The following is a 16,736-nucleotide window of genomic DNA, read 5'->3' on the forward strand; positions in this document are numbered from 1 at the left end:
CTTGCTGAGGTAGAGAAGCTGGAGAACGTGGATGCAGGAAGTCACGTTAGGGCTTGGATATGCCCTGATGCTGGGCTGGGGGTAGGTCATCAGTCTAAGTGAGAAGTTAGGAAGGAATCTCATGTACAGAGTGGAGTGGCATGTCCTAGGGGCAGCCCTCCTGTCTTTTGTGAGCTGCAACAGCCGGTGCTCTGGACAATACCTGAGTTTGCAGAGAAACTGAAGCATTACTGAGAACATCTGTTTTTCTTTGGTTTGTCGCATATCCTTGAAATAAATGCTAAGCAGTATTATTATTAACCTTTAGAAATGTTTTCCCTATTCCCCCAAATTCTACAATCTGGTTGTTCTTTTTCATTTCCTGCTAGGAAGAATAGCTTTTAATAAAAACAAAAAACCCCAAACCAAAGAAATTCATTATTATTCCACAGATGTCTTCTGCCTGCAAGAGAAGGCGAGAATTTAAAGGGACAAAACTGTAGCTAGATTTTCTGTTAAACACTTGGCAAATCTCAGCAAGGTTAAGATAATGTAGATGAGACAAGAGGAAACTGTGCAACTGAGTGCTGCTTATCTAAAACCTGCGCTAGTCTTCCAGTGAGCATGTGAAGACGATGGAGCAATAGGCGTGTAAAAGCTCAACCCAGACAGCTCCAAACCTGTTGTTCTGAACCGATGAGATTTGAGGTATACGTTGGTGCTGATGGATAAGCATGAAGAATTCTGAAAACTCATGGAAGTTATGAGGTATTCTGTTTTCTTAATACCTCACCCTCCTGGAAGATGCTGCTCCCCAAATCCAAATAGTACTGTTGCACTTGGAGTTTTTCTGTCTGTTCTCACTGCGTTTTGCAATAGCCTTAAAATTCTCTGCAACCTTTTTGCCCACCCTTCTGTCTTTTCCACCATCCATACTGTTGCAAGTCCTCTTTGGGCCAGACACTCTTTGCAAATCCTTGTGGCAAAAAAACGGCCTGTCCAGTCTTCCCACTTTTCTTTCACAGCTTTTTCTGTAGCAAATCTTCCATAATTCATGTGTTTGCTGTTTATGATGCAAGCTCTCCACACAGAGGAGAGCTCTGGTTTGTATGAAAACACATACTGCACTTCTACAGATTGTTAACAGTGTTGAGGCCAGCACACCTAACTGGTGGAAGTGCCTGCTGGGCTCCCTTATTGGATTTTCAGTTCAGGGATTATTTGAATCTGAAAGCTGATCAAACCCAGAATATGCGTTAAGACCACTGAGTGTAGGTTGTGTAGGTAATACCATTTATACTTTTTCCCTTGGCTCATCGGTATTTTTTCTTTATTCCCACACATCTCTCTCCCTTCTTTATCTCACCACACAGTGGCTTTCCTCCGTTTCCTTATGAGTTCAGGGGGTTTTTTTCTTATCTCTGTGGCTTTTCCCTGTAGTCAGCATTCAGTGTGTTTTTTCTGGATCTGGAAAGTCTGAAAATATAAGATATTAAGAGAGTCTAATGAATGTAATCCCTGTGACTTTAGCTCTGTTGAGAGCAAATATGAAAGGCGGATGAAACGTTAGGTTGATTGAGAAGTTTGATAAATTAAAGGATAGTGACATGCACCTGAGTCCACTGCACAGTGACACTTTCAAAACTACCATAGTCGGTGCCTATCTTTGATCTTTTTATTTGAGAATAGGAGTAGCATGTAAGATCTTTTTCTTTTGATCATTCCCTGGAGGCACTTTCGTCCCAACTATCTGCTGCATATCCCTCTTCCGCAGCAGATGAACATTGACAGCGTAGTGCTTGCCAGCTCTGCCAGACCTACGTGGGTTTGAGTAATTGCTGGCCACCATGTTCATTCTTGCTGTAGAAGACTGATATGATTTCAGATCGCAGATGATGAAAGCCCAGTGTGGGAAACCCATTGTGCCACCTACTCTTATTTTGCTGTTCTCTCTCCTCCTTTGGGTGTGGCTCTGTATGTTTTGTTTATGTTTTTTTTCTTTCTCTGTGAATTCCTGTTTCCTTGCTGACATTTCCCGTAACAGAAGTTTTGATTAATGCTGACTGCACACTAGAGCTTCTGAAATTCATTGCTTTACTCCCTCACTGCAGATCAATAAATACTTATGTTTTATTTGCAGTGCTTTGCCTTACATCACAGAAAAGTTCAGCATTCCTCCTTGAATATCGTTCTGTGTTTAAGTTTGTATTACTTCCGCACATCAGCCTGTAGTTTATTTCTTTGGTGCAGCCAGAGGGTGTGTGTTGTGTAGTCTTCTTCCTAAGTAATCCTGCTGACTGCAATGTAATACGAGTGGAAGAGGCAGCAACAAGTCTTAAATGCTTTGAATTTCAGTCTGATTGTCCATGCAGTGGATCTAACAAAAACTAGTTGAGCACTTCCTCAGGGATGTTTTTTCAGGCTTTAGAGTACCTTTGGCAGTTCCTATGGCCAACTCCTGTAAATATGTTGGAGTGAATGAACAGAAGGTTTGGACCTTGAGTCTCAATCCTAAATTGAGGCCACCTTAAGGAGGGAATTGGACCTCACTCACAGCTGGCTCTTCCTCTTCTGTTGGGAAGTACTTGGTGCCTTTGAAAAAGCTGCGGGTTGTTTATTGTTCTTGACTCTTGCATCCCATTGGTGTTGTTGGTGCATATGTGGTGGGTGGCTCTGCAAAGGGAAGGAGTGGCACTTCACAAAATGAGAGCATGGGTGAGTATTTTGAGTAATTTCACAATACTGAGCATACAGGTAAATTACTTCATGCACAGTTCTGCCTTTGTTCTACATAATAGTAAGACGAACATAAAATGCATTTGGTCCTTTTCATCATTGACGAGTGTATGTTCCTTGTACAGTATGCTACAGTGCTGTGTTTAAGAGTCTTTCAGTCTGGTATCTTATTCACTTGCAAACTGAAGAGTTTTAAATATGGATATGTATGTTAGACCTGGAAGTGGTCCCATGCAAAATGTAATGAAGCTGGATTGCTCTGACCTCTGAGCTCTAACATGTGTTTGTTTTGGCTCTCTCGCAAAAACCTGCAGTATACAAATTGGCACTTGTAAAATTTTTCAGATAAATCAAAATTGGTACAGGAAAAAAAGTTTCAAACTGTTTCTTTTGAGATCCTTTGCCATGCTATTTTTGATGTGTGTTTTCAGAGGAGTGTTTTTGTGGCAGCAGGCAGTTTGTTGCTTGAAGAAAGCTAAAATATTCTAGGAAGTCAGGCTAGCTGAATTTAGATCTTAAGTGATGCCAAAACTAATATAGCCTGTAACTAAGTGAGAGTGACTTTGCACAGTAAATGTCAGTCACCCGCAGCTTGGTCTTACATTTTCATATGAGCCTTTAAAAAAAGGAAAACACAAACAAAACCCCAGAAAACGTGGTAGCCGCTTACATCCAACCGAGTTATAGCTACAGTCTGCTGCATAGGCCAGACTGCTCCTCATCCTCATCCTCTGCGCAGAGCGAAGGCTCTGCTGGTGCCGGGGCCGGACAGATGGGGATGGACTTGTCAGAGCATGAAACGCCTCCGGTAGTGCGGGAGCTGGGCTGGCCTGGAGTGCCCTCTCTTGGCTGCTGCAGAAACCTCACGTTTTGGTAAGAAAGGAGGAAGAGTCAGTCGGTTGTTAGCATTTTAATTTTCCAGTGCGATGGACAGAGGTAAGCTGTATTGGTTATATTTCCAGATTTGCTTCCTAAGGACTGCTGATAGCTAACTGAGTGTGAATCTTTGGTGCCCATGGCAAGCTCGAATCCCTCACTTGAAGCCACAATAAAGTTATGCGCTCCAGCAGCATTGCACGTAGGACTCTGTTAACTTGATGCTCTTGGGACTCTTAACATTTTAGCAGAGCTCAGGTTTTTAAGAGACTTCATACTGCTCTGAATCCAGGGATCCCAGAGGCAGCAACTGCAGTGGCCCCTGCTTGACTCTGCACTGCTAAATGAATCCAGAACAAATGAGGCTCTGAAAATACGAAGAAAAATTTGACACCTGGACTCCAGGAAACATTTGTGGATTTTGATGAGGAGCAGTAGGGGGGAAGGGGAAACCTATGGTTCAACGTAGTTAAATATATGGTGTGCTAAGTATGAATAAATTGTGACTTTTAAACAAGTTCATATACTCAATGGCTGGCTCGAGCACAAAGGAAAAGACAACAGCTACAACGTACTAGTCCCTCAAAGGGTTACCTGGAGGCCAGCATCCTGCACGGCTGCTGGTGCATGACAGCGGTCAACTTTCATCATTCATACAACTGGCAAACTTTTTTACATGTAATTCTTTTTTAAAAAAATAATTTGTGTCAGTGCTTGTGAGTTAAGGGGTTTTGTCCCCTGATAGCCTTACTTTGCAGTCCAATTCCTTTCCTCATTGTTCATAAATGATTCGTTTGTGTAAAGGAATCCTTCAGTAAACTGAAGTTAAAAGTTCCTCTTTCAATGTACCAAGCCCAGTTCATGCCCATTTTAAGATGACAAAATTGCATGGGCTGTCCTGTGCACACTCCTTCTGCTATAATGCAAAGTCATGTGCAAGGATAATAATTTCTTAAACCTGAAGTTGAGTCACTTCTTTTTTTGTAGCCGAGTACCATTACAGCAACATCTTAGCTCTGGGTTTGGGGAGGGGATTTCTTCCCAGCCTGTAAACTCCATCCGAGTAAAGGAGCCTTTCACTTTAAAGCAGAGACTGAAATCCAGTCCTGACTGCTAGTGACTAAAAATCACTATTATCTGGCTTAATGTGAGCCAAGTAAAATGAATCAAAAGCCTTAGGGGAGGTGTGCAGTCGCAGTTAGTGCTGGTTTTTAACCTCGAATGGCTCTAGCTGGTCTGTTAACATGGAGGCGGCCCCGAAGTCTGTCAGGCCACTGTGGGAGTGAACTTGCCTTTTGCAGTTAGTATAGAAGGTAAGAATCTGTTTTTCAGCCTGCTGCTAGCACTGCTTTCTTTCAAAAACAAGACAACAACCTACGCAGTCCAGTTGTACTCACTGTTTACAAGATGTGAATGTGGATTCAGTGTTTGCTGTCTTGTTATAGCAGGTGGTGTTCTTTAAGGTGCATTTGGGTTTGTGAGTAAATTGTAAGGCAAGGGTTCAAAAATACATTGCTCCTTTTGTTTTGATAAGAAAAGCACAGTGTAATCTACAGTTACAGTCACTCTCATGTTCAATTATAGAGAATATGTGTTAATGATTACACCTTGAAATTCAGTAGGTCTGTGTCTTCACGTGCGGCTTTTGTTGCGTTCCTCATGGCAATTGCATTGCGATTCACAGTCACTGGTAACAAACACTCAGGGTTTTACAGCACTGCTCACATTACTGGCTTAGCCCTGTCACTGTGTAGTTTATATTGCTCTTCTCTTCCTGTGCAATAGCTCCCTCTGCTTGAAAACAGCAGTGTAAATATAACCCCTGTTTTGTGTTTGCCTGATCAACAGTTTTTAATGTGGGCCCCTTTTTTAAGGAGATTTCTGCTGCTGCTCTTCATTAAGCAATTCCAATACATGGCTTACGCTCGTGCATGTTGCAAAGCAGCAAAGATAACCATGCTGTTCTCGAAACTTTACTGCATAGGAACTATGTATGTTTGCAGGAACTCTATCTCCATTTTTAGCATGAGGATTAAAGTTGGTTGGAACACTTTTTCAGCTAAATTATCTCTTACCAAAACATGGTGATTTATTGAAGCCAAAATGTTGTTATTTCAGTGAAAGCTTAAGTTGAAACGGGACTGTTTCTCATCAGAAATGTGGTAGTTAGGCCACTGACCTTGAATATCTGTGTAGAAGAAGCTAATGGTGAGATTCCCATGTCCTACTTAAGTGGTTCTGACCTGGAACCAAAAAAGAGCAGCTTTGGATCAGACAGAACAGGAATTTGAACTTGGTTCTGCCACATTCTCAGCCAGTGCCATAATTACTGGGCCAGTCACTCACTTGCAATTTTTTGTCAGCTTATCTGCATCGGTAAGGACGAGTGCTGGTTTTGTTTTGCTCATTTTTTATCAATATAGCTAAGCTAGCAAAAGTCATATTATAAAAGCTGTTGTGTCAGCGAAGGTATAGTTTTGCTGAGAGAGCGTTCACCCATTTAGGGAACCAGCATAAACCTTGCTTGCCATGGCAAGATGAGCCCATGATAGGAAAACTTGCTGGTTTAGTTCTATTAGCAAACCCTTCCTAATGTGAACGGTGCCTTACTTGCTCGAAAGTGGCTGTCTCAACACGATCCTGGTTTTGCAGAGAAGTCCAAAAGGCTATTTTTATTTTGCATTGGAGCAAACCCCAAAATTAAAAACATCTCAAAAGTCTGTGTCAAACGGAGCGTTTGTTCTGTGGTCAGCTGTCATCAGGATGGTTAGGCACGTGGTTTTGTCGGCAAGGCAGGCAAAGCTGGCTCGCTACACAAAGGGCAGCAGTAACTACATTTTCAAAATTCAACACTCTTAAAGCAAAACCTCTTTTTTTTTTTTTTTTCCTACATCTTGGAATCCTTTGGATTCTTCTTCTGGACTTCCTGCTTCTGGGTTTGTTTTGTTTCTAAAAATTTCCAAAGTGTACACAGAACATGGATAGCTTGCTGTTTGAAACAAATGGAAGCCTTTCCCCTCGGCATTGTGTGAGGCAGGTTTGAGCATAAACAGTCGGACAGCCCAAGCATATTGGCACGGGTTCAGTAGGCAGAACACCATTGCGCAGCGGAGGGAGGTTGCTGGGCTTGATTATCAAGGCACGATACTCGCAAGAAAGCCTCTTCTGTACGATGCAGATACCCAGTGTTTGGGAAGATTGTAAAATGGCAGGATTAAGCAGTAGAACGGGAGAGAATTATTAGTAATACATATTTACTTGAACTCAGCTTCGGCATGGCTCTTCCTGCTGAACTGAAATTACAGTTCTCTAATTTCAGCCCTTTACAGATATTACATTCATTGCCTCATGTGTTTGCACATACCTTAAAAACACATGTTCCCTTGGAAAGCAATGTATAGTTATATAAAAATAAAGAGTTAAAAAAGCATTCCTGTTTTCAAATTAACACTGAGGTGCTGAATTCATGGTGGTCTTTGTGATTTGAATTTTGCCCTTTTTTTTTTATCCCTCCCCGTGCCCTGAATAAGATGCAAGTCCTGAGGGAAAAATAGTACATGATTATGCATTTGAAGACCCAGTGCATACAAGGAGCCTTTCTGAACTTTATGAGCCCTTAGCAAGGGGGAGAAAGGCTAATTCTAATCTTCAAAAAACAAACAAGGAAACAAAAAAAACCCATAATTTTTTTTTTATCTTTCTGCCACTATATAATAACTTACGATCATTTAATTGGATTGAGGATGAATTTTTAAATGGCTGAATGCATGATAGAAATGGTACATGACACAACGCAAAGGCTAATACTGGAAAAAAAAAATAAGTGAATAACTTTGCATTAGTTTACAGCCTCTCCAATGTGTATAATATTTTCTACTTCACATTCCTCTGTATTCACCACTACAGTGTTCCTTGTCTTCAGCAATAATCTTAGTTACTCTTCTGTTGCTGTCCCCTGTATTCTCTGTTAAGGAAGCTTTGTGGGTGGAGAAAATGTCTTTTATAAGTTGTCATGCAGATTTGACAAAGCAGGATCACTGCAGTAGTATAGCAAAGGTATACTGCTATTTCTTGAATGATTTGGTTTTGATTTTTAATTTTAATTTAATAATATTTTTAATTAAATTTCTAATCTTGCACTGATTTCTTTTAACATCAATTTTGCTGCTATGAAGCTCTTAAATGGCATGCAGAATGGTTATTTTCTGTAACATTAGCACGTAACAGGCTGGATGGAGGCTTGTGGAAGAGTGCCAGCGTTGTTTTTCTATTTGCAGGTTGGCCTGGCCGTTTCTGTGTATGTAAGAAGAGGGCAGACAGGGTATCAGTCAGCTTTCAGATCTTAAAATTTCTTAATGGATTAGGCAAGTGACAGAATGTCTTCCGACTGCAAACCTTTCTTTTTGTAAACTGTAAGCCTTGGCAGTATTAGTAGATAGTCCTTTTGAATGTCTCAGCAAGCTTCAGTTCTGTAGCATTAGATGATGAATGTGCTTAAGTGGTCTTTACATACTCAAAATAATTTTTCTGGGGCTTTGACTTTTTTTTTTATTTTATTTTCTTATTTTCCCCCAGGATCCCTTAGATCCAACAAGAACAGCCATTGTGATCAGCTCTTTGGTGGCAGGTGGAGTAGCTGAACGTGGGGGCGAGCTTTTACCAGGTGATCGCTTGGTGTTTGTAAATGAGAAATATTTGGACAGTGTCACTTTAGCAGAGGCAGTGGAAGTGTTGAAATCTGTGCCCCCAGGTACAGTTTCTCTTGGAATCTGCAAGCCTTTGGTGGTAAGGACTGATTTTAACTTTTTTTTTATTTGATTCTATGACAAATGTAGAGTGGGTTGCTGTATTTGGGGTGGGGTGGAAATTCAGGGTAGAAGTCTGTATGCATGTGGAAAGCAACTAAGTTGCTATGCATACACCTCGACGTGTCCAGAAATTCTGGCTAGCTGGCAAATGGGCAGCTCAATATCCAAAAGGTCTGACTGGAAAACCAGCATTCTCAAGTTCCTCCCGAAAGAACATCCACATGGAATTGGAAGGCGTGTCTGGGCAAACCTGTGCATACTGGCCCTGTGCATAGGTGTAACATGGATCGAGCAATTCGGCAAATCAGTTAAATATGTGCTGAAGTCCATTTCACTCTAAGACACTGCTAAGTGCTTGCTTGAGCTCCACTGACATCAAAGAAACTTAATCTGTTTGAAGTCAAGACTGTAAATTCAAGTAGAATTTCCTTTTTCTAGACTCAGGGCTTTGGAACAGACACTAGTTTACTTGAGAACACTGCAGTATTGTTCATCAAGGGCACCCAGGCAAAATTAATTAAAGTAAAGCACCATCTAATAGAAAGGGTTTGTAATTCAAAGTGGTAGAGGAGTGGTGAAATAGGAATGTAGGAAGGCTGTTAAATATATTCTTTCCTTTTCTAGAAAGTGATATTTCATTGTTCATATCCTTGTATTTGTCTGTCTTTCCTACACAACCCTTTTTTTTAAACTTTATCTGTACTAATATTTTAAAAGAATAAAAGCTGGTGTCTTCATCTTCTCCATTTATGACTTCCCTTTTTTATAATTCTGTAACTTTTTCCCATCTCTCTTCTGATGGCTAGTTCTGCCTCTCCCTTTTAGTTTATTGAAAAATGTGGGAGTTTTTTTGTTTGTTTTTCTGACTTATCATTTTGATTGCCTTTCTTAGGGAGAAAGCAAAGAGGAGAACATGCACAGTGTGGATTCCAGCAACATTAAAACCAGTCCTGGATCTCCAGAACCAATAGATAATACTAATTTCTCAATAATACTTGAAGCACCACAGGTATTTGGTTACTCTTTTGGTTCAGCTTATGTTTATACGGACAGGAAATGATGTTTTAAAGTAAAAAAAGTGGTATGTCCTTCAGATCAGACCTAAGTATCGGATAGACTTCAGGCTGGATTCCCTCTGAAAAAGACTCTTAACAGCTAACTGTATACTAATTGTATTGTGAACAGTAAGCATATGCATAGCACTTACCAATGCAGTTCCCAGACTGCCTTATCAAATTTACTATGTCATTAAAATACCTTGGATTACCTTGGATATGAAATAGTTATTACTAGCCATAAGCAGTTTGTTCAGCTTTCTTTGTGAAGAAAGTAAGATATGGAAGCAGAACACTTCTTATTATAATGAAGCAAAACAAAAAAGTAGCCTAGCATATAAGGCAAGCTTGAAATCTATTCTTCTTCATAGACTTCCTATGTGGTCTTGAATGATTTCTTTACTCTCTTCCTCACTTTCTCGGAGAAATAATTCTGTTTATTGTGGGAAGATGAGGCACTAAAGATAGTGAGAAACTCTGATACCAGGGTAATAGGCAATAATATTGCGATACTGACCTGTGTAGAATGAGGGATGTGTGGATATTTTTGAATTTTCATCTGTTCCCAAGTGCTTTGCAAATTTGTACTAATTCACATTGGTAAATGTGTTCTTTTTAGACCAGAAAAGACAATATGTAAAGGACCATCCAGAACTGCAATACAGTAATAAAAATAAATTCTAGATTTTCTAGTGGCTAAATATGTCTACCTGTCTCTGGACACAAACATATCTTTAATGCTGAAACGGTATATTAGAACCACCAAAAGGAGCAATATTACGGGGTAGATGTAGGTATACTATGTAGAAGTCAGCTTGGACATGATATTTACTGATTTTCATGATGTAGAATGGAGCTTGTTTTCCGGGTGCATAGGACAGGTTTCTGGCAGAGTAATTAGTCCTCTGTCAGCTCAGATAGTTTCTCTGCTTCCTAAATAAAACTAATGTTATTAAGATAAAATACTTTATTTAAAAGTACTTAAAGTCCTGCTGAATATAGAAACTTGAATGATTGATTTGTACAAAATATATGCAGAGGTATTTGCTTGTATTTTGTTTTACCTTATGTATGACAGCATTGATAGTAGCTTAGAGCAGTAGTATAAAATTTCCATCCATTTATTATCTTACCTGCTCATATAAGAGCCAAGCGTGGTGTGTCATGATGGCTTCTACTCTTATGCACTAGCATAGTGCTGACAAAGCTGACTTTAAAAAAAAAAAAAAAAAGGAACCTGGAGATTTTATATGCTACAACGGTAGACTTTACTGTCATATTTGCAGTATTCCCTATTCCATTGGTAGCATCTGCTACTGCAGTGCAGCAGTCTGTGATTATACATACCTAAGTGCTGTACCAGGAGATGGTAATACAAATTGCTGTGTGGTTCTGAGCTAAGTCAACTGTTTTATACAACGATGAAGTTGGTGCCTCTTACAGAAGTGTTTGGAGAATGATGCTGCAGAAGTGAAGTGAGGTGAAATGAAGTAAAGATGAAGAGAATTAGAATCTCTTCAGACTGGATATTTTTTGAGATTGAGGTACACAGGGCAAATAGATTAAAGGAACATTTAATGCTTGTGAAAAATGTGCTCATTTCTGGATTGCTAATGCTCTGCTTTCATGCCAGCTAGTATTACTGCATTGTTTCCTTATGCTCTTGCCTGTCTCTTGTTTTCTTTTCTGCCTTTCATTTGAACTATGCGAACATTTTGGCAGCATCTGGGTTTTTTTCTTCTGCATTTGTACAAACCTAACAAAACAGGATTCTGACACTAAAGGTCAGAAACGGTGAAGTACCTTGGGGATTCTGCGAAGGGGCAGGAAGCAGAAAGAAAAACATTTTGATTGAGGACCCCTGAATCTGTAGATTGGTTTCAGTGTTTGGGGTCTCAGTGCCTTGGAGATCGGGTTTGGGCATACATATTTGGTGGCCTGAAAAAGAGGGAGGAAAAGCTTTCCATGTGTTGCAAGCCTTCTGGTAGCAGTGCAAGGTGTAAAATTTCAGATGCCTGTTCAGACTCACTCTGAGCCAATGAATAGCACCCTTTTCAGTTTAGGAGAAACATAGAGCATTGGAAATTGAGGAGGCACGTGACAAATCCCAGAAAAAGAACTGTTGAGCGAGATCTTCCAGAGTGGGTTTTAATACCTGTTCTTTTGGGGTTTTTTGTACCTTGCCCTGTGGTTTGGATTCAGTAGGAAGTTGAGCACTCTTCCCTTTAAAGCAGTAAGGATATTAGATAATGAACAGTCAATTATGTCCTTTTTTTCTTCTTTTTTGAGGATCTGGGTCATCCATTTCCCCTGTCCCCCAGGTTAAAATTGTATGCAATACCTAAGGGAGGGACAAATGAGTGTGGCTTTTGTTTTGTTTTTTTTTATTGCTGATACTGTTACATACACAAACTCTCAGGCTGTGTTTTATTTAACTGATGTTGGTATTGTAAGACGTGTACATGCATGCATAGAGCAATAGCAGGTAAGTCTGGAGCACAGAGATACTTCAGCTGGATTTATATATACTTTTTCCCGTAGATTTTTTTAGTGTTATTTAATAATTCCCATTCCCTAACTTCAGTCCAGATTGGTTATTCTGAATGGATAGATATTCAGCAATATCTAAGCTGTGCAACGTAAATTTCTTTGTTTAAAAAAAGATTTCAATGTCTACTTTTTATGTTAAAATCGTAAGTCAGAGCGTGCATTTTCTTTTAGAAAAATGCAAAAGGTAGAAGATTTTCACTTTAAAAATCAGGTTGTATTTTAATATGGGCCTAACATGAAACATAGTTTTAAAAGAGATAGCAAGAAACATAATGTAAAAATCTATATTCCTGTACTTGTTTTATGCAGGGTTTCAGAGATGAAACACCTTTTAAAGAAGAACTTGTTGATGAACCAATTTTGGACTTGGGAAGGTCATTTCAGCTTTCTCAAAATGACAATGAGTATGAGAAGGAGTCCTGGGAGATGCATGAATTTCTGAAACCCAGAACAGAAGAAATGGATGAAGAACGGGAAATGTTGGTGGATGATGAGTATGAAGAAGATTCAGACTTTCTGAAATATAATGCATCATGTGGACAGAAGGCAACTTCAGAGAGGAACCTTGATACGGAACGATGGGCAAAGCAACTTGAGACTACTGAAATACAAGACTTAAGATCCAATGTGAACTTAAGTCCGAAACAGTCTCTGGAATATCCATTCAATACGGAGCAAATGGTAAGGAATGCTGTGTTGGTCTCGGAGCTGTTCCCTGACCATGGGACCCATACTGCAAGGCAAATTCCAGACCTAACTCTGTAAGGAGTCTTTTTAGTGTTTTAATTACCAGATAAGATCTAGGTAGCTCTAAAAGGCACCAGTCTATCCTTTTGTACATTTTGGAAGGTTCTTTTTGTGACTTAGTGTCTGCATATTTAACAGCTCGAATGAGGTACATGCTGTGGTTGGTGTATTTACAGGCATCCTGTACTTGTGTCTTCTTTCCCATCTTTGACTTGTGCTCAACTCTTTTTTGCAAGCTCTACTAATATGGTGCATGTCAGTCATAGCAGAATGTCACTTGGTGCTTTTAATAGTCATGGGGCTTCTGCAGCAATGTCAGTGAAAGCAGCTCCCTCTTTTCCTCATTATTTTTAATCCAAATCAGTTCCTTGAGCCAGATGATAGTGCAGTTGGACGAAAAATGACATGGTGGAAGCAATTGTAACAAGCATACTGACAGATGAAGGAGTAGAAGGAGACAGAGCTTCCGGTAAATTGCGAAACTCTTATTTATATGTCCTCCTCAAGTATTCTGAGAATTTTTTTTCCTTCTGAGTCTTTGTTCATTCACTTGCCAAAGAAAAAAGTGATATCAGCCTTCCATGCACCAGCTTCTGAGATATATGCTTTCATATGAAAAAACTGAAGTGGAAAAGGATTTAAGATCACAGCCATAGAGAATTTTAGGTTTTGTTTGGCTTGTCCCCTTACGCATTGTGTACGTAAACAGGCTAAAATGCAGCTTCTAGTGACAGTTGTATAGCAGAGTGCACAATATTAAATTCATACATTTGTCACTTAAAAACAACAAATGAGCAAGAGTAAAGAATTCCTTGTCTGGATTACAGGCACGTAGAAAGATACAGTTGCTTTATATTGCAATTGCACATAACATTTTTCATGCCTTTTCTTAATATAGTGCATAAATGAGCAGTTAGTGTTTCATGGTTATCTGAATAAATATGAATGTAGTTGAGAAAACATGAACATTTGCTGCAAAAATCAATGTTCATGTCAAATACCCCTGTATAAGTTGATACCGTTGCTTTCTAACTTTAATTACTTTTTTCCTCCTCTGAAGTGTGAAGAAAATGCTAGTATAAGTTCGCTATCTTCTGGAACCACAGCACACAGTGGCTACCAAAAAGACATATTTGATACTGAAACTACTGAGTCAGGAGCAAAAAACAAGATGGATTTAGGTTTGTAAGAAGTTTTTTCTTTATTTTATAATTTTATATTTACAAATTTAAATTTTATACCAAAACACAAATTCTTTCAAATGATACAATATTCAAATGAAGACTTCTGCAGGCTCAAGACAGTCTGGCTTTGAAGAGGTTTCAGCGTCATGATCGTGCTTCCTCCTCCAAATCTTTACTTGCAGTTGTTGCAAGTGATATTGAAAGTGGTTGCAGCTTTGTCCTGCCTGTGGACAATCACTTTCTTCTGTGTCGCTGTGTCCACAGTAGGACTCCATGCATAAAAGTACAATAGCTCACACCTGTAATTTCTGTCAGGGACTTGTCTCAGTCACTTTTGATTGCTGATTTTATAGATATTTGCACTTAAAAAAAAAAAAAAAAAAGTGGCAGGCTGTGGAGATAACTTTACCACAACCAAAATTTGCAAGTGAACTCTATGGTAGGTAATGGCCTCATATCTTGGTTTTGTAATCGGTGCTCGTGAGCAAACTTTCTCCTTGTCAGGTGGCCAGAGATGGATGCTTAGAATTTGGTAGATCATCGGGGAAATAAATTTATCAACCTGCCTGAGATAACACTCACTGGTTGGGAGAAAGGAGGCTGGGTTGTTTCCTTTCTTTGTCCCCTGCATCTTGTTCAGCAGACACTGTGTAAGCTACAGTGGCAGACTGACGATTCTTTCAAGGAGCTCTGGTAGTTTAATTAATGTTGATACTTAAGTCACCAAAATTACATCAGTCTTCCCCAGTGTGATGGGGTTCCATGCTGGAGCAAGGCTTTGCACCGCTCTCCCTACATAAAGGATGGATTCACTATTTCTAATCACGTGGTTTTGTGAGGAGCGTCTGTCATCTAAGTGGTACCTAAGCATGTCTCAGTTCCACAAAGATTCAGCGTTACTACTTGACTGCATGTACATCAGAGGCAAGGTGCTATAAGAAAGTGTTTAGTGTGGTTTAAATTTCCTTCACAAGTGAATGTTCGGTATCTCTAAGCCTCTTGACCATCACACAACATCCACGTTTGGAGCATGGTGAGCTAAGGGGTTTATTTCCAAGGGTGATAACTGGTAGGTGCAGAGGAAGCAGAAGTTCACATCTACACCTTTTCTTCTTCAGGTACAAAGCTTCAGATTGACTCTGAAGGACCTGGGCTTGTTGTTGATCTGGAAGCTATTGAAAAGGAAGGAATAAAAGGGGAGGATTATGTTTTTTCCAAGAACATGGTATCTGGGAGAGTAACCACCCTAGCTCAGCCTAGAGCAACATTGTGCAGGTATGGAGAAAGAATTAAATTTTTGGAAGATTTTCAACTAATGATCTTAACTGTCTTCTTGCTTAACTTAGCTGACTAATCATTAAACTCTGTGTGAAACAGTAAGATGTACGTAGATGGCCAGTTCTATGACTTTTGCCCAAGGAGCTGAATTTTGCCTTACAACCTTATGGAATCTTTACTTCCTACATTTCCTCTCCTGAGTACTGTGATGGAAAAGTGCAAATGGCTCTGCCTTCTGCTTCACTTACTCCACAGTGAGGGGAGTATGGATGTGGCCTGGAGGAGAGGGACGTAGCCTTTACTGGCAGCATTGCTCATTACTGCTTAAGGAGCTCTCCCCTTAGCAGCTCCTTATCACAGCTCTGTCCTCTTGGTATTCCCTTTCCTTTGTTCTTCCTTTTGGGAAGAGCAGTTCAGCCATGGCTCTCAAGCCTGTGCAGGAAATCTTAGTCTTGCCAGTGCTGCTGGGAAGCCTTGAGCTGGCACTGATCGTACGTATTTGCCACATCTGTCAAGTGCCCCATACTTCCCCCACCAGTTCTGAGTGGGTGGGTAGTGGATCTGCTTTTGGGGCCTGTTGATTCAAATCCTCAGTACTTCCCTAATTCATCTGTAACCTTCGCTCAGAGGGAAAGCAGCTCAACAGTAAAGTGAGGGGATTATTTCTCCAGCATCCTACTTCCTTTTTGCAATTTAAGAGTAGCATTTACAGCTCTCAGGATCTACAGAAAATGTGCGCAAGGATGTATTGTTTCAACCTTTCTGTGAGGGCATGCAGTTCCATACTTCCTTTCCTATTCTGTGAATAGGTGAGTCACATATAGTATAAAAGTTTAATTAACACCCTGTTCTGGGGTGTTTAATGGAACACACCGGATCTGTTCTCCCAGCTGCATCATGATCTGCTTTCTGGTCAGCTAGACTGGTTTTATCATGTTTATATCCCTCTATAAGAATCACAGCATATTTTTCAGAAAGTAAACGTTAATTGCTTAAACAGTCATTCTGAATGAGTAAATGCAGCGCAGATTTGTATATCACAGAGCAGCTTATAAATTTGGTCTGCCCATCATGTTTATTTCTGGAGCATTCTTTCAGTACATTTAAAACTAAATACAAAAATTCCTGTCTAGTCTGTTGACTCTGCACATTTGGTTTAAACTGGACAGTGTGAGAAGGCGTTGCAGTCTCACTGCCAGATACAAAATATGCAAGGAATTGAGACCTGGCACGGGTGATGCCTTTTTTTATTTTTTTTCTTCCTTCCCTCCCTCTGCCCCCAATTAGTGAATTACCTGAGAGAGAAGAAGGAGAAGGAGAAGAAACTCCGAACTTCAGCCACTGGGGACCACCACGGACGTATGTTCATATGATTACATTATTTCTTCCCATTTACCTTATGTCTTTTTTTCTGTGAGCCCGATTAGTTCTTGTGGGTTTTTTTCTCCCCTCCTCTGCCAATAACTTTAAGGTACTTGTGTACCTTGGGCTTTCTTAGAAACAGCGAATTTTTAACAGATGTT

The 16,736-nt window shown here is 39.9% G+C and overlaps 1 protein-coding gene across 1 annotated transcript in view; it reads left to right on the top strand.

Moving 5' to 3' along the window:
* Window positions 1-16,736, top strand: part of PATJ (PATJ crumbs cell polarity complex component) — a 149,839-nt gene that overhangs the window by 39,476 nt on the left and 93,627 nt on the right. Inside the window, exons 19-24 of the mRNA XM_009808349.2 lie at window positions 8,167-8,376; window positions 9,292-9,408; window positions 12,314-12,685; window positions 13,812-13,932; window positions 15,054-15,210; window positions 16,501-16,572. Of these exons, the coding sequence (XP_009806651.2) occupies window positions 8,167-8,376; window positions 9,292-9,408; window positions 12,314-12,685; window positions 13,812-13,932; window positions 15,054-15,210; window positions 16,501-16,572 (1,049 nt within the window). The remainder of the gene's footprint in view (window positions 1-8,166; window positions 8,377-9,291; window positions 9,409-12,313; window positions 12,686-13,811; window positions 13,933-15,053; window positions 15,211-16,500; window positions 16,573-16,736) is intronic.

The sequence above is a fragment of the Gavia stellata genome, chromosome 10, assembly GCF_030936135.1.
Source record: "Gavia stellata isolate bGavSte3 chromosome 10, bGavSte3.hap2, whole genome shotgun sequence".
NCBI classification, from domain to species: domain Eukaryota; kingdom Metazoa; phylum Chordata; class Aves; order Gaviiformes; family Gaviidae; genus Gavia; species Gavia stellata.